The sequence below is a fragment of the Leptonychotes weddellii genome, chromosome 5 (genome assembly GCF_054177405.1).
Source record: "Leptonychotes weddellii isolate Sample4059 chromosome 5, ASM5417740v2, whole genome shotgun sequence".
Taxonomy (NCBI): domain Eukaryota; kingdom Metazoa; phylum Chordata; class Mammalia; order Carnivora; family Phocidae; genus Leptonychotes; species Leptonychotes weddellii.
Genome location: NC_138373.1, coordinates 3,061,503 through 3,079,219, shown reverse-complemented (window position 1 = coordinate 3,079,219; position 17,717 = coordinate 3,061,503). Strand labels below are relative to the sequence as shown.

At 53.1% G+C, this 17,717-nt stretch overlaps 1 protein-coding gene across 1 annotated transcript in view; it reads right to left on the bottom strand.

Moving 5' to 3' along the window:
- The window catches only part of SDK1 (sidekick cell adhesion molecule 1), an 821,758-nt gene that overhangs the window by 3,870 nt on the left and 800,171 nt on the right, over positions 1 to 17,717 (bottom strand). Inside the window, exons 37-39 of the mRNA XM_081822645.1 lie at positions 15,508 to 15,645; positions 12,649 to 12,769; positions 12,059 to 12,188 (exon numbers count right to left, since the gene is read on the bottom strand). Coding sequence (XP_081678771.1) covers positions 12,059 to 12,188; positions 12,649 to 12,769; positions 15,508 to 15,645 — 389 coding nt within the window. The remainder of the gene's footprint in view (positions 1 to 12,058; positions 12,189 to 12,648; positions 12,770 to 15,507; positions 15,646 to 17,717) is intronic.

The window sequence follows — 17,717 nt, the reverse complement described above, 5'->3', positions numbered from 1 at the left end:
ACCGGTGGCCACAGGGGAGGGCAGTCACGGGGAAGCATGGGGGCAGCCACGGGGGAGCGTGGCAGGGACGTGGCCACAGGCAGCTGGGCTGAGCTGGAAGCAGGGAGTGGCCAGAATGCAGGAGTAGCATTCACGACCCAAGGAGTGGCCAGACGCAGGAGTAGCATTCACGACCCAAAGTGGGAAGGTCTGTGTCCGTTCCCGCCCTCTTCTCCTTCCTCCCCCCACTCCCACCCTCCACACGAGGTGCGCCCACACCTCCCCAGCCTGACCGCCCCCCGCAGACACCCGGCTGAGCTCGGCAGCTCCGCTGTGTTCACGCAGGGACAATGTGCTGTCCCAGCTGCTCCCAACCCCTCCGTGTGCTGAGCCTGTCCCAGGAGGGGTCCACACTGCCCTCTGGCCCCAGGACAGGTCTCCATGGCCTCCAGGGGGCGCTATGTGTCCTCACGGGGCAGAAGGCCCATATGGTGGGGCCCAGTGGGCTTGCCCGACCCTGCGGTGTAGGCTGGCCAGACCACAGGGAGTGGGCCCTGAGCCACGTGGAGGCGAGGAAGGGGCATCCTCCATGGGATACAAATTCCACATGCTGTCACCTCCATGCACACCTCTGTGGGGAGGCTGCCGAGGATCGAGGCCCGAGTGAGCCAGGAGGTCTAACGGAGCCACCCAGCCCTGGCTCCCCAGGCCCTAGAGAGACCTGGCCCCTTGCCGAACAGTACACAAGAGCCCGCCCTGTTGACGCGTGAAGGCCAGTCTGAGAGGGTTTCTCTCCCTTTCTTTTTATCACATAAATCCGCAGTTTCCGTTAAGAACGTTTAGTCCACGGCGTTTCTGTGTTCATATATATATATATTTTAAAGATTTTATTTATTTGACAGAGAGAGACACAGCGAGAGAGGGAACACAAGCAGGGGGAGTGGGAGAGGGAGAAGCAGGCTTCCCGCGGAGCAGGGAGCCCGATGCGGGGCTCGATCCCAGGACCCTGGGACCATGACCTGAGCCGAAGGCAGACGCTTAACGACTGAGCCACCCAGGTGCCCCTCTGTGTTCATATTCTTGAAGCAAAACTCTATTTCCTGGTTTCCGGGAGTCAACTTTAAATCATTGGAAGCACTGCTAGCAGGGACAGTGGGTGAGGTCATTTTCCCAAGACAGTGGAGGCCCCCCTTCCCCTGCCCCAGAGCTGCTCTGTGGCCCTGGGAGCTTCTCGCACCCTGGGGAGCTCTGCCACTTGCCGGGGTGCAGCCCGCAGGCAGGCCAGGCTCTGCTGCCAGGCCCCATACCCTGAAAACACGGTGGGCTCCTCCCTGCACCACCGGGGACCTAGCAGAGGCCACGGACACCTCAAATATGCCAAAAACAGGTCCAGAGACGTGTGCCTGCCAGCCTTTCAAGTTCAAGGGGTGGGGTGGGGGGGACGGGAGCCTGTGGCTGGGTAAAGCCTCTCCCGTTCCCGATGCTCTGGCTGGGCTCTGACCCTGCCGCTCCTCACACCTCCTCTCTGGGCCCTGCCTGAGCTCTGCCCTTTTTCCTGTCCCTAGAGGGTGTCAGGAGGCCCCTGAAGGCTCAGAATCACCAGGGAAGTTTTGGGAGAGCACAGATCACTGGGTGTGGTTCCTGCTGTCTTGATGGCGAGGGTCTGGGGCAGGGGCCGGGAATGTGCATTTCTTAGAAGCTCCGGGGGGATTCTGATCAGTGGCCAGGCCGGAGTGAGGGCAGGGAAGGCGGGGAGAGCCGACTGCTGGCCCCCATTCTATGTGCCGTCTGTATAGAGACTCATGAAAGCCAGAGAGCGTCCCTTGGTGCTCTGAGCCACCCTCCCTCATCTGATGGGGAGGGCATGGCCCACATCACCCCCACGCAGGAAGCTCGATAGGGGGACTCACACTGTCCTCCACCCCGGAGCTGGCGCTGTGTCCTGTAAGCCTACGAAAGTGGGCAGAAGTCCCTGTGGACGTCGAGGGGAGCCGGAGCCTCCTGGGATTTTCCAGACGCAGACTGAGAATCTGGCTCTCACTCAAATACTTACAGGAAAGTAACAGTAAGTCACAGATTTGGGACTTCTCAGGACGTGAAATGTAAACTGTTTATGTTATGGCGCAATCAGCGGCTGGCAGCTGAATGCATCTGTGGTTCTTCTGCTTTTTACGGAGTCAGAGCTCATGCAAATGCAGGTCTGATGAAGGTCCCCTCCTGACACATCCCAGGATGCAGAGAGTGTCCAGCCCCTCCATAATCGGACAGTGATGGTGACAAGAGAGCCAAGAGGCGCTGCTTTTTAGCAGACGCTGCTACATGCAGAGTGACCCCCTGCACAGTCTCTGACACTGCACAGCGGCCTGTGAGCTGCAGAGTTTTATTCCTATTTTAGGGGTGAAGAGAGAGGCTCAGAGAGCCGGCGAGCTGCCCAGTGTCCCAGGCGGGGTGGGAGCCGCGCCCAGGCCTTGTAGCCCCGCGGCTCCCGCTGCCTCGCCTTCCTGTCGGCTGAGTCAACTCACAACCCCCCACCCGTCATTCCCAGACCCACCGAGCTCTGAAAACCAAAAGCTGTTTTTGGAACTCATCTGGCGGCAAAGCCTGGCCCGTGTTGGGCTAATTTGGCAGCTAATCCTGAGCGCAACTGACGTCAAACTATTTAGCGTGAATAGTGCTCGGTTTTGCTGCAGAAATGCTAATGTAGTTTGGTCGGAGATTGCTGCCCCGACCCTGCTGGGGACGTGACCTAATGGTCAACGTATTCCCACAGCCAAAAAATGCTGAGTTCTTCAATGGACCTGGCCTTGGGGGCTGCAGATAAGAGATGGGGCACCTGTAATTCCGGCAGCTAAAGTCTGTTTCTTCCTCTGTTTTCCAGCGGCCTCGAGGGGCTTAGGAGGCAAAGCTCTGTGTACACTGAGTCTGGCAGGAACAAGGGCAAAGGTCACCTGAAGGATCAGGTGGAGTCTATGTTATCGGCCCCTGAGCTGGGTTTGTCCCTCCTTCACACACCCATCTTGGCTCTAAGATCTGCAAGCTCAGGAGCAAAGAGTTCCCGTGGAGATGCGTCGGGGGCAGCCCTCCTCGAGAAAGGCACAGAACACTCAGGATGATGACAGCAGGTCCCACACCAGCTGGGGTCAGGGGTCATTGTTATGTGAAGACTGAACGTAAGATTCAAGATTTTCAGCCTCCTCACACCGTACCCTCTGGTGCTCGGAGGCCACCCCGTGTACCGCCCGTCCCAACCGCGAAGGATACGTGTGAGCAAAAGCGTGCGAAGGAGCGACTGGAGTCAATCTCCTCACTTTGTGTCCGAAAGGACCGAGACCCACACAAGCACGCCACCTTCCCTGGGTCAGACTGGTCGGGGAGAGAGCCGGGCCAGACCCAGCGCTGGTATCACGGCCAAAGGTGGCAGAAATAAAGCCTCTTTAGAAACACGTCGGGACACCTTCCAGGCCAGCTGCCTAAAGGGTTAGGCCTCTGATCGGGGGAAACGGCCACATGCAGGCGTCTGCTTCGGCAGACCTGCCCAGGGCCCGCGTCTCCCCGGTCTTGCGACCCCTGCCCACCCCTCCTCCTGCAGCTGTTGGGTCATGGAGAAGCTGGGCTCACAGTCACCAGGTGGCAGCCGGGGGAGGGGGGGCTGTCTGGTCTAGAAGGGACTCCCGCGTTCTTGCAGGAGGCAGTCTTTCCAAGGGCACGTCCAGCCCGGCTTAGAGGATGGATGTATCCCGTGTCCCACACCCGTATGCCTGTTTACGTGGTGAACGATCTAGTCTCACTGGAGATGGCTCAGAAGCTACATCATTATATGTTTTCTCAACCACAGACCTCAAAGTCCTACGGAATGGAGACGGGGTCTGTGATAGATGTGGGTGCTGAGAAGAGGCCCCGGCAGGAGGCAGTTGGGTGGTTGTCCGGCTCACAGTGACGTCCCAATGTGCGTGTCTGGGCTTTGACCTTCCCGAACGAACTTCAGGAAGTGATCCTTCTCTACGTGTCCTTGTCCGTGGGCTGAATGGCCTGTCCTTCATTAAACAGTGATTGGCTAATCAGAATCCTCCCTGGGACTCTCTGCACTGCATGCAGAAGAGCAGTTTTCTTTATGGGGCAAAGCTGGGCGGCCGGCTGTGTGTCCTGAGTGGGCAGGGCCCAGAGACCCAGCCAAGAGCACCTGTGAGGGGAGAAGACCATCCTGCAGAAAGACAGGAGAGACAGGAGCGTAAGAGTGGAGGGTCACATGACACGTAAGCCTGGCCTCCTGGCTCCTGCTAAGCCCTCGACATGATCTCCGCGAGAGAGCACTGAATCAAAATGCCATCCTTCCTCCTGCTGCCTGCTCTGTTTATTGTTTATGTGACATTATTATTTTTTAATGGGGATGTATTTTAGTGAGTTAGAATTATTGACAAAAAGGCAATGCTGCAGGGTCCTTTCTTTTTAAGTTTCCTGTGTGATATGAAGTAGCGATGTGTGTTGGTTTCCCAGGAAACCAGAGAAGGACAGCAGGTGATTGGATGTGGTGGCAGTTTCTAAAGGTGCACAGATGCCTGGCGAGCAGCTAATAGAGATAATCTCAACACTTTCGGTATTATATTTGCAAGATGAAAGAGTCAAATATTAACAGGGAATTAATTAGATATGAGGTCTAAGTTGGTTGGAGCAGGAGAGGTTTTGAAAACAGTTTTTATCATGCGATTCGAATAGTAGTCCTGATACGCAGTTGTGTGAAAACCCGGTGACAGACCCTCTTATTCCGAACCGGAGAAGGAGAAAGAGCCACTGCAGGGGTCAGTCAACACCAGCGGCCTGACTCACAGTGGCTCCAATCAGGCAGGTTCTGGGGCTCCTGTGAACCCATTTGCAGAATTTCCACTTTAAGCAATATTCCTGAAAACGGTTAAAAAAAAATACCCTGGGGAGAAAGGGACAGCATCGCTAGCTTCTTAGTGAAATAACAGCTTTGCAGAAGAGTACTTCCAGCCAAGACCTTGTAGGGTTTCGGGCTCCTTATCTCCTGGGGCTCTGCAGAGGAGGGTGGGCAGGAGGGGAGGGCATCAAACCCTTGATGAAGCCCAGGGCCCAGAACGTGCCTTACTCTTCACCTCTGACATCTCAGCATGCAGTCTATTTAAACCCAGAAGCTGCCTCTGGTAGAGAGGATTAGTATCTGGAATCTAAATCCAGTCCTATTTGAGATAGGTGCCCCTGGTGTATTGTGCTGCTGCCCACTCCTGGGTCTTTCTCTCTGGGACCCTTGCCTATCTCTCTGAGGGCTCTGTCTACAGTTGCATACTTTGACTCTGTTTCTGTGAATTTGGGGTTCAGGGGCTAGGCCAGAAGTCATCATTGCCAGATTTAGGGAGCCCATGCTTCTCCCCTCTGAATATCAGAACCATCAATTACGAATGGAAAAGGTGTTTCCAGAATGGCTGGTGAGGAGCCAGCAGATTCTCTTCCCGGTGGGACAATGATTTAACTGGGGAAAGTTATTTTATAAACAGGCATTTAAAGTCTCTGGAAATAGTGGCAAGGACATATAGCAAATGGAGAAAGATTTATTCCACAAAAATCTAAATTTCACTAAGAACAGCAAAAGTCAGAGGCACTTGAACTGTGACCTGCATCAACGCCCCCACCCCCGATCCCCAGCTCAGCATGACGGAAGCTCTATCCCAGGCAGGTATGGCCAAGAGAACTGGGTTCCCTTCCTCACCCTGTCTTCACCTGTAGGCTGGTTGGTCTATACCACTTGAGAATCCTGATCCCGCATTGCCCCTGCCTCGGATAGCTTGTAGGGAAGATGTCTGACACGGAGAGGGGCCAGCTCAGAAGCCCAGGGACTACCATCTCCACCCAGTGCCCTACTTGTGCAGTTGGTACGTCACTATGGGAGAAGGGGGCCACTGGCCCCACCCCCAGCTTTGGTGCTGTGACATGGAAGTCCCACAGAGTGCGGAGAGACAGTCCATTAGAACAGAGAGCTCCAGAGTTCTCCTAAGGGGAATGGCTTTGTTGGGAACAGAGCATGCCTAAGGGCATTGCTGAAAACAGCGGAGTCCTTTGGGGTGAGAAATTATGAGGAAGCTGGTAGTTCCATGATTGTAACAAGTGAAGCAATCAACCAGCCAGAAGTTTAACAGAGAGAACCGGGGAAAGAGAGACAGCTCAGGAGAACTCTCTTGGGAGCAGAGCAAAATTCGGATTGACAACATCTTGCCCCTCAAAAGGGCTGCACTTTAATTGGATCAAGCTATGGAGTAATGTAGAGCCCCGGGCACTGTGAAAAATAGTAGAGCCAGCCAGCGGTGGAGGTTAAGAGCTGGGTGTGATACCAACAGCGATAGACCGTCCAGAATCTTAACGGGGGTGAGAAAAAGAGACAGAGAAAGCCTGGCTGGGACCATGGTCATCCCTGGTATTCAGGGGCCTGAATGCATCCTCAAGGCTGTGCCTCTCAGGAAGGGCGTCAGGGGGGTGCCTGGGGGGCTCAGTCGTTGGGCGTCTGCCTTTGGCTCAGGTCATGGTCCCAGGGTCCTGGGATCGGGCCCCGCATCGGACTCCCTGCTCGGCGGGAAGCCTGCTTCTCCCTCTCCCACTCCCTCTGCTTGTGTTCCCTCTCTAGCTGTCTCTCTCTCTGTCAAATAAATAAATAAAATCTTAAAAAAAAAAAAGGAAGGGCATCAGAGTCCACACTGCGGAGGAACCCGATTTCCACCGCACTAGTCCAGCCAAGTCACTAAGCAAGAAATAAGCAAATAAGCAAACAACAAGAATAATCCTTGGGGTGGAGGATATCAGTATTCAGAGTTGGCACAATATATTAACTAAAATGATCTATTTAAAAAAAAAAACCAGGACAGTGTGTTCCATACATGGGGCAAAAATCAGGCAGCCTCTGAGGAGGCCCAAATGTTGGCAGACAAAGACTCTTGAAGCAGTTATTATGATATATTCACAGAACGAAAGGAAGCTATGTTTAAAGAATGAAAGTAAGATGACAATATTGCACCCAGCAAAGAAATTCAATAGAGATAGAAATTACTTAAAAAGAACCAAATGAGAAGTTTTGGCATTGAAAAATACAATAGCCAAAATGAACAAATCAACAGAGGGGCCCCATGGTATGCTGGGTCTGGCAGAGGAAAGAATCAAGGCACGTGGAGATATCAACAGAGGTTATGCAATCTGAAACACAGAGAAAAAAGAACGAACACATACAAGAAAGAACAACAACAGAAGAAGAGAGAATCTGATAAAGGTACAGAGCACTGGGACGCGAGACCCTCATGATAGCACTGGGTTGAGAGGAGAAAAAAAGAGGCAGAAAAAAACAGGCGAAGAAATGACTTAAAACTTTCCAGATTTGACCAAAAGCATTAATCCACACACCCAAAAAGCTCCATAAACACCCAGTAAGATAAATTGAACCAAGTCCACACCCAGACACCTCACAGTCAAAAACACAAAGACAGAAACTCTTCAAATCATGGACAAGGGAACTCACATAATATTAAGAGTTGGCTTCTAGTCAGAAAAAAACTGGGGGACAGAAGGCAATGGAGCAACATAGTCAAAGTGTTGAATAAAAACTGCCAACCAAGAATCGTCTGTTCAGCAGAACTACTTTCGAAAACAAAGGTGAGATAAAGACATTCTGAGATAAACAGAAACAGGAAAATTCTTTGCTAGCCAACTTGCCTTCAAGAGATACCGAAGGAAGACCGACAGGTTGAAAGCAAACAATACAGACAGAAATTCAAATTCACACGAAAAGACAGAATGAACCAACAAAGATGATCACACATGAGTAGTTATAAGAGATAGTATGATTGCATATGTCTTCCCCTTTCTTCTCTTATGAGTTAAAAAGCAATTTCATAAAATATGTATATGATTGTATTGTTGGGCCTGTAATGTGTAGAAATGTAACATATTTAACAATAACAGCACAAAGGAGAAGGTGAAGAAATGGCACCCAATGGTGACTTGAATCCATAAGAAGAAATGAAGAGGACCAGAAAAAGTGCATAAGCAGGCTATCATGGTAAACTCCAGAAATATACTTGCTCTCCTTTCCTCCCTCGACTTCCTTTAAAGACATACAGTTCTGTAAAGTAGTAACTATAAAAAATGTATTCTTGAGTTTGTAACAGTATGGATATACAGACATAATATGTATAATAATAGCACAGAAAGAGGAGGAGGCCATAGAGTTGTATAGAAATAAAGTTTCTACATGTCACTGAGATTTAGTAGAAATCTTTTTTTTTAAAGATTTATTTATTTGTGTGTGTGTGTGTGTGTGTGAGAGAGAGAGAGAAGAGAGAGAGAGAGCACATGAGCTGGAGGATTGGGGGGCGGGGGCAGAGGGAAAGATTTTCAAGCAGACAGATTCCCTGCTGAGCACAGAGCCTGATGTGGACCTCAGTCCCAGGACCCTGAGATCATGACCTAAGCTGAAATCAAGAGTTGGATGCTTAACCAACTGAGCCACCCAGGCGCCCCTAGTATAAATCTCAAGTAAATATTGATACTAGAGCAATGACTAACAAAAATAACTGAAAAAATAGAGTAGAAGCAAATTAAGAAGGTATACTAGAAAATTTTCACTTAAAAAAGAAGTGGGAGAAAAAGAGGAATAAAGATATGAGACATACAAAAGACAAATATCAAAACGGCAGATGTAAATTCTGCCATAGCAGTAATTACATTAAATGTGAATGGATTAAACAATCTAGTCAAAAGGCAGAGATTGGCAGAACAAAACTGATATGCACCCAGCTACACACTATCTGTAAGAAATACATTTTAGATTAAAAGACACAAACAGGTTGAAAGTAAAAGAATGGAAATGAAACACCATGTCATCAGTAACCAAAAGAGAACCGGAGTGGCTGAGTAATATCAGACAAAATAATCTTGAAGACAAAATTGTACCATACTGTACTAACGAAAGGGTCAATCCATCTAGGAGACATAACTATCATATACATATATCTACCTGAAAACAGAGCCCCAAAATACACAAATTGACAGAATTCGAATGAGAAATAGACAATTCAATAATAGTTGGAGACTTCAATACATTAGTGGATGGCAGAAGATCAAAAACCCAGGTGACTTCCACAACACTGGGAATCAACCAGACCCCACAGACACATACAGAGCACTCCGCACAACTGCAGAATAACACGCTCTTTTCAAGTGCATATGAAACATTCTTCTGGCACAGACCATAAAACAAGACTCAACACATTTAACAGGATTGAAAATATACAAAGCATGTTCCTGGGCCACAATGGAAGAAAATTAAAAAATCAATAATAGAATGACACTTGGGAAATTCACAAATATGAGGAAATTAAAAACACACTCCTAAATAACCCACGTTCCAAATGGGTGAATTTGTGGTATGTGAACTACATCTCAATCAAGCTGTTTAATAAATGTGGTTCAAAGCAAGCTCTCCCATCTGAGCTGGCACTTCTGAGATGATGAACGTCCCCACGTCCCTCTGTTGGGATCCCGTGAATATTTAGTGCCTACAAATCTCCCAAATGCATAAGGTTCAAAGACAGGACCTAGCAAGATTATAAAGCGAAGAACTCTGGAAAAAGGATGGGCTTCATTTTATCTACCCACGGACCCGGGGGGCAGATAGAACCCAGGCATGGGAATTTCAGCTGGAGGTGACGGTCAGAGCTTTCCAGGGGCCTGGACCCCCAGATCCTAGGTGAAATTGTGCACATATATAGAGAGAGCATCTAACCTCTCATCAGGTTCCTGATAGAGCCCTTAACCCAAAAAGCACTGGGAACCACGAGAGGCATCTGTGGGAATTATAAAAGGAACCCCTTCCTCCTGGCACAGGCCTTGCACTTAGCCACAGTCCTAGAGCGAGGACAACTAAAATCTGTGCAGCAGGTCTGCAGGGAGGGACAGAACTGGGAGCCCGGTGCTCAGATATGCCTTTCAAGACCCCCCTCCCCCCCTGCCCCCATCAGTGCATGTCCAGGGAAGACATAAAAACTTCCGTAAGCTTTGGCTTTATCCTCTATTACATGAAGATCATGACAACCTCCTTGCAGGATTTAGTGTGAATTCCATGCCCCTCTCTCCAGCACCTGCCCTCCTCCCCTCTTCCCTCCCTACCCCCAGCCCCTCCCTCCGTCCTCCACCCTCTGTGCCTGTGTGTGTTTGTATGTAGGTATCCATGTATGTGCGCATGCATGCACCTGTGTATATGCCGAGCTCAGGGCCTGTATACACTTAATAATCCTCCATCAAACCAGCTGAATTTGCAGCTCAAAACAGCCCACTTGTGTGAGAGGAGAGACAGACTGGATGCGGCCCGTCCACCCGTTCTGAGAATGCTTTCATGAACAAAGAGTTCAGAATGCATGCATCCAACCCGGGCTGCTGACCCCGGGGTGCTGAGCTGGAGAAGACAGTGGAGGCAGGGGCTCCGCCAAGCTCTGGATGACCTCACGCTTAGTCTTGTCGGCCGGCCAACGAGCAGAATCGCTCTACCTCATGGGACAGAAGGCAATGGGGCAACGTCTGAGATGGCTGAGCGTGAGACGAGTGTGCCTGGCCCACAGTAGGTGCTCAGTTAGTGCTTACCCTCTGTTGCACCGCCACGAGCTCGACCTGCAGGGCCAATGTGGGAGGGCTGTGGGCCCCAGACAGCCGCAGGTCCTGGAATTACGGACAGATGCCACGCAGGGGCCCTGCGAACGCGTCTCTAACTGCTGCCACAGACGGTATGTGCTAGAAGGCCAGCCTACTCATTCCCAGCGTGTGGCTCTTGGTGCGAGCAGCCAGAATAGCTCGAGAAAAGCTGCTGTTTCCTTGTCACAAAAAGGCAGGTCATTTTTGCCGCATTTCACTTGACAGCCCCTTAATTGCCGACAAATGGCCCTTTCCGGACCTCTGCGGTGCTGCTTGTTTTCCCCACGCCTGAGGCTACGGGAAGACAGGGCGCCTGGCGTCCTTTGTAAACAGAGAGCCCAGAGCGGAGCGGACACAGTGTCACACGACACCCACCTGCTGCCCCATCTCACTTGGAGTTCATATACAAAGCACAATTTAAAAGAAGCCATTTTATTGAGCCTCAGGGCTTAATAAGGCCTGAATTCAGGTCCAAACGAAGGTGAGACTTATTTTAGATTAAATATTGATTTAGCGTATGAATGCCAAGAGGTGGGGCAGGCCTACGTGTCCAGCAAATGGCTTGGTGATTTTCCTCTCTCTCAAGACTTGGCATATGTGAAATAAAAAAGTTTAGGACTGATGGAGGACCACCTCTCTAACTGCCGCTCTAGCTGGCTTTGCTCGTAAATGCAAGGCACCGAGGCAGCACCCTTGTGGGGAAAGGCACCTCCCGGGGGCCGGGTGTTGGGGGCAGAGCCCCTGAAGGAGACTCCCATGGCTGCCCCCGGACGACATCCTCCCGACTGCTCCCTGATGGAGGCCTTGCCCGGGGTGTGCTCAGATGCTCAGGGGGCCTCGCATATGCAGGCCCATGGGTCCCAGGTGGGGGGCACTCCTCGGGGGCAAGATCTCTCTGGTCCATCTGCTCAGTGAGGACAGGGACAAGTCAGAGTTTCCCAGACCCTGTAACGGTCCCAGAAGGGCAGTGGCTAAGTCCCCCTTTAGCACAAGGAAGCAGGGCAGGACAGAGGGGAAGGGGCTGCCGGGGATGGGGTTGCGGGTTCGGTGGGTTTTGCAGGCTCAGACTGTCCGCCCCTGCAGCTGGGGTCTACCGGCCAGGTTCTACGGTCACCACCAGAAAACAAGGTTGATTTCTGGAAGCCAAACAGAAAGTGAGCCGGCTTCGGGATCAGAAGGCACTTTGGGTGAGGTATTGATCTGAGAGTTGGCCCAGTACCCGTGACCTCCGGGCCCGAAGGAGCTGAAGCATGGAATTCCTCATCTATAAAAGGGAGTCATTTCCACTGGCCCTGCTGCCCGGAGCGGCTGCGAGACTCAGACGGGACCCGAGAGGCGGCGCCACGGGAAGGCAGAGGGCTGGTCACAGAGGTAGGGGACGACAGTGGCAGCCACTGACCTCGGATTCCGAAGCGTCCACTGACTTCTCCTTGAGGTTGGCGCTCTCGGTCAGCACGGCTCCGTTGTACTTGTTGCAGATGTCCTCGTCTGAGTAGTGCAGCCCACCGGGGCTGGGCCGCGGCGGGGACCTAGGACAGGACGGGGCCGCAAGGCAGGGACGCGGGCTCAGGGCAGCTCTGGCCACGGACACCTCCCCCGGGGGCCTCCTGACCCGCCCTGCAGCCGTGGTCACATTGGTGAGAGGACATCCATGCTGATGGTCAGTCCGCCACAGCTTTGCGTGATGGCATGTGGAGTAGGAATTCGCTAATCCTACGAGTGCAGCCAGCCCCAGGGGGCCAGCCGGGAGGGTGGGGGGCTCCCGAGGTCACTCCCCTCCTGCCTGAGATACGCTTCTTTTTGTAGCTCCAGAGAGGGATGTAGGATGCCCCCTGCCCCCTGCCATTCCTTCTCCCCCCCAGGCTCAATGCTGCCCTGTTGGGGTTTGGTGGGCGCCCGCGGGCACGGCGGCATGTCTGTGGCCGGCACCCCCACCGTGGCTGGTGCAGATCTTCAGGCAGAGGGGGGTTACGGCTGCTGTGTCCCTACCTGGTCCCATTCTTCTTCGAGAAGGTGTTCTTGACATTGAGGTGGCGGCTGTTGAGCTCCAAGGCAGCAAACCCTCCGTTGTCCAGTGTCACGGACTCCTCCATGTTGGAGATGCTCTTACCTGCAGCCGGAATGGAGAATGGGTTCAGATGTTCCAGGAAAGGGCCCGGCGCAGCGATGCTGAGCCCTAGCTGGTCAGCTTACGGGTGTTTACTGAGTTCCTGCTGGAAGCAGAGCCTGGAGCCGGGCCAGACCTGCTTGGGCTTGCAAGGCATCAGAGGTATCAGAGGCACGCTGGGAGGACGCTGCGCATTAAGGACAGCGAAACTGGAGCATTTCCGTGTTTATTTGCTTGACACCAAAGTACGGGTATTCTTACCAGTATTCTATGAAAGCGTCTTCAGAATGTATAACCTTTTTTAAAAAGCAGGGAAATTAAATACTGAATACATTTCAAAATAAAAAACTCACGACCATGTAATAAAATAGTAAGGAGAAAGTAGATGTACGGGGAGGGGGGCCATGGAGGGAACAGGGCATCTTTGGGGTGGTGAAAATGTTTTAGAATTGGCTGTGGTGATGACTGCATATGTCCGTCAATATACTAAAAGCCACTTAAAAATCGTAAATTTATAAATACATATGAGAACGTTTTTTAAAACATGTCAGCAGATCAAATGAGTAACAGTGCAGTTGTGGGAAACCAAAGGGGCTGAAGGGTTTCCGATGGCTTCGTGTCCTCAGGGCTGTCCCTGTGCTGGGACCAGAGAGAATCTTTCGGACCTCCTTCTCCTCCTCCTCTGCTCCCAGAGGCCTGCAGAGCCTCCCCCGTGGTGCGTTTTTGACATAGTGGCTTGTTCCTTACTGTCTGCCTTCCATCTTCCCCGGCTCGACCCCAGCTCCTGGAGGTGGGGACCTCACCTGTTTATCTCCCGCTGTCCCCACCTCCAGGACAGGAGCCTGCTCCAGGTTTATTACAACCCTAGGGTGCCCTCTCTGCTACGAACCCAGCGCCCCTCGACGGGCCCAGATGCTCGAGGTGCGTGCAGCAGGGGAAGCCGACAGAACACGGGCCAGCAGATGGAGGGAGGATGGGGCTGCTGGCCAGTGGGATCTGGGCTGATGAGAGGGTGAGCAGGTGAAAACCGCTCTCAGAAAGGAAGTCCCATTGAGGACGGTGGTGTGAGGGGAGCAAGCAGGAGGGGGTCAGGCCGTAATCTTGAAGGTTTGGGCTCTATATGGTTCCTTGCAGCAAGTCAGACATTCTAGTAGACAAGTAGGTTTTTTTTTTTTTTCCTAGGCTTCAATTATGGTGTTAAATTAATACTCCAGGGTGAGGCTCACTATCAGAAGCTGCAGGTCAAATCTGTCTTTTCAGGCCTGTTTTCCAGATGCAGAAGGAATGAAAAGCGGGGAGATCTTCTATGCGCCAGATACAGGATTCTGTAATAGCGTTAACTCAGTAAAATGACATGCCATTCATACATAGTAAATCCCATAGGAATAAAATCTGATTTACGAACACTTGTTAGAAGTGAATTTATACAGAAAAAAATAAATCTTTCCTTGGAGGGATGAATTGCTTAATGTTAGGAAAGCAAATGGCGAGGTGCCTGGCTCTTTTAACCCTTCAGGCGCAGTGAGGGATGGTGCTGGGGGGCGGGGGCCGGGGGAGCCATTCAGCCCAGCGCCTCACCCCCGGGGGCTCAGGCGCCCACTCGTCTGTGGGAGACCCCATCAGGGATCCACCTTCCTAAGAAGCACAGACAGACAGACGAGCTGGTAGGCACAGCTCCAGCCACGGGACCTGCCGCCGTGGCGACCTCGGTGACATCGCAGAGCTGGTCACAGGCGTGGCCCAGCTACAGCTGTGCGTGTGGGGGACACAGCACCGTCTGGAGCGCGGTTACATTCTGACGGTGCACAGAACGGGTCTCACGGGTAATTACGAGAGTCCTTTAAAAATTGAGGAGACTGGACTACATCGAGTGTACTAATCGTGAGCCTCTGGGCTGCTGTGTCTGTGACGTGTATGAGCACCATCGGCTGGAGACACAGGACAGAGCACTCTCGGAACCCGAGGTTCCCTCACGGACCTTCGCTGCTGATGCTTCTCTGCCAGGAGGCAACCACTGTTCTGTGTTCTAGAAACTTCCGCTCATTTGGGTTGTTCCCGACCTTCCCACAAATGGAGTCCAGCTCTGCCCATGTTCATTTGTCCCTTTCTCTGATGGGGGTGATTCATGTAGCAACAAACACTTATTGAGCACCTCCTGTATGCCAGGCGTGGAGCTTATGCTGGGGAATGCAAAGGTGAGCCAGGGTCAGAGGGCTTGGAGCTGGAACGTGGGCGTAAGGCGAGGCACACGCTCCGCCGATCTCTGGGTGCGCCCTGTGTGTGTTTCCACACGTGGCTCCAGGAGCCGCACCAACGTTCCTGAGACGCTCCCGGCTCACTGTGCTCGTGACATCGAGTATATGGTGATTCACCTGTTTGACGCTCTGTATGTCCTATTCAAAAGTACTGCTGCGTTGGGCGATGGCGCAGATGAGGGAACAGACTCAGGGAGGCCAAAACCACCCACGTGACGGATCCAAGACACACGGCTCACTGGCGGTAGGAGCCAGGACCCGAACCTGGGCCGCCGGGCTCAAGGGCGCTTGGCTGCTACAGGGAGCTCCTCCCAAAGGAAACCAGCTGCACCTACTTTATCACCCGCAGGCAAACGAAATGCAAAGCGGATGCCCGCACCACAGATCCCGGATTGAGAGAGAGACAGAGAAGACATCGACCTTCTGGCTCCCCAGTGCAGGGGCGCATTTGGAGGTGGGGTGGGGGGGACAAGGCGGGCGCCCCACCTCTGCTGCAGCTCCCGTATGTCCGGTTCTGCCCGTGCAAGACCAGGGCGAACACCACCAGCAGGATGACGATCAGGCTGCAGAGCGCCATCACCAGGAGGAACCACCACTCCTCGTAGAACGGGGTTTCCACTTGAGCTGAAGGGCACAGGAACACAGGGTCACATGGGATGGGGACTCCTGCTGCCTGCCCGCGGCCCAGGGGTGGGGCGGAAGGATGTGTGGGGCAGCCTCCAATCGCAGGCAATATGAACCCCATGTGCCTGGCTGGTGTGGGTTAGGGCGGTCGAGGGGCCAGTTTCCCAGACATGAGCTCAGGCACGACGGGCTCCTCGGCGGTTGCTCCTTCTCTGGGGGAACCAGCCCTGTCCCAGAGCTCGCCCTGTCCTTGCCCGTCCACACCACCCTTCGCACTATGTCCCCCGATTTCATCTGCTTACGGATGTTGTCCGGGAGAAAGGGAGGAAGGACCAATGTGCCTGGACATCGTCCGATCCTCAAGTGCTCAGGCTTCCTTCCCAGATGTTCCCCCAGGGCCCCTTACCGTCTCCACCACGGCTGCCCCCCTACAACCCCTTCCGGGGGCTTCGCCTCTTCCTGACTTCCCCCCATCCCTTCTGCACATTGTCACCAGGGAGATCTTCCTCCGATGGAAACAAACGGTCCCTTCCTAAAAGCCTTCGGTGGCCCCACGTTAGCCCCGGGGCACAGTCCAAGCCCATGAGCCCCGTGAGCTGACTCCTATGCACTCCCACCCGGTGCTGGATTCTGTCCACTCCTGCATGGAAACCTCTTGCTGCAAGCGCTCCCCACTGGCCTCTGCCACACCAGGCCTCCCCAAGGGCTGCACTGTGCTGTGTTTCCTGCCTCCAGCAAAACTGAGCAGAACCACTGGCCCCATCTCTAGATACGTTTTTTGAGAAACGAATAGAAAAGGTTCATTTAAAAGTTGCTCTGAAGAAGGATACCCTTCTTGCTCGTGTTTTATTCTGCTTTACTAAGAACAGAAACATGGGAGTTGTTGTTTGGTAGGTTCCGTTTGGCCCTGGGGTCCTGCTGATGCCTTCTACATGCCCCCCGCAGGGGAGCTGGTTGGGAGGCACCAGAGCGGACAGAACAGGAAGCCGCGGACCGCCTCCCAGCTGCTGAAGCCCCCAGAAGACGCATCTACCTTACGTTCAATCTCTCACTGGAGGGGTGAAAAATGTGTGCACATTGGGGACAAAAGGGGGGAACTGACTTTGGATAACGCGACGGCACAGGGTTTCTTGGGAGATGGCAGCATTTTGAGTCCAAAATATATAAGTGGTTTTCAGGATGCACATTAATTGCTCCATATAATGAGCCAACAAATCCCAACTGAGCACCCAGGTGGGCCTGGAAAAGAAAGGCCTGGGTACCCGCAGGACGCGCCCCTCCCCTGGGGCAGGACCCCGCAGGTCCGCTGTCTGGCCGCTGCTCTGAAGGATGGAGGAAGCTGACCACATTCCCGCCGGCAGCCGCGGCTGGCAAGGGGGTGCAGCGGGCTTCAGAGGACAGCCCAGCCGCGGGCCCCATGAACAGAAGGGTGAGGGGGCTGTGTTCTCCTGCAGGAACCAGCCTTTGTCGCCCCGGGCTGTGTGCGTGTGGAATGAACGGCCCTGTGCATCTGGAATTACTTTACGTGGCTTTTCCACAGAGGAACCGAGAGAGGCAAACCTTGACTTGCTCGACTGGGGTGATGGGTGCCCGGGGATTCCTTATTCTAGTCTCTCTTTTGGGAGGTATGTTAAATTTTTCATAAGAAAAGTGAAGGAAATGAGAACATTTTGATTTGTCTAAGTCCTACTGTTACACAAGCCCGCGGCATGCTGGGGCTCCTTCTGGCAGACCCCCTCCCGAGCCACCAGGGCTCACGGCCCGAGCCTGCCCACACACATGGTCCTTCCTCCAAATTCACGGCAAAGAGGAGACGCAAGGTGTTCTTGATTTAAACAAGAGCAGTCGGCAGCTTAAACAAATCTACATGCTGGGGACAGGCAACGTGTTTCTCTTGGTCGTAGGGATGCCTGCCTTGTTTCTGGCCTCACCTGCACCCCTGCCTGCCCCCCGCCTACCCCCGCGCCTGCACCCCCGCCTGCCCCCCGCCTACGCCCCCCGCCTGCCCCCCGGCCTGCACCCCTGCCTGCCCCCCGCCTGCCCCCCTGCCTTCCCCCCGGCCTGCACCCCTG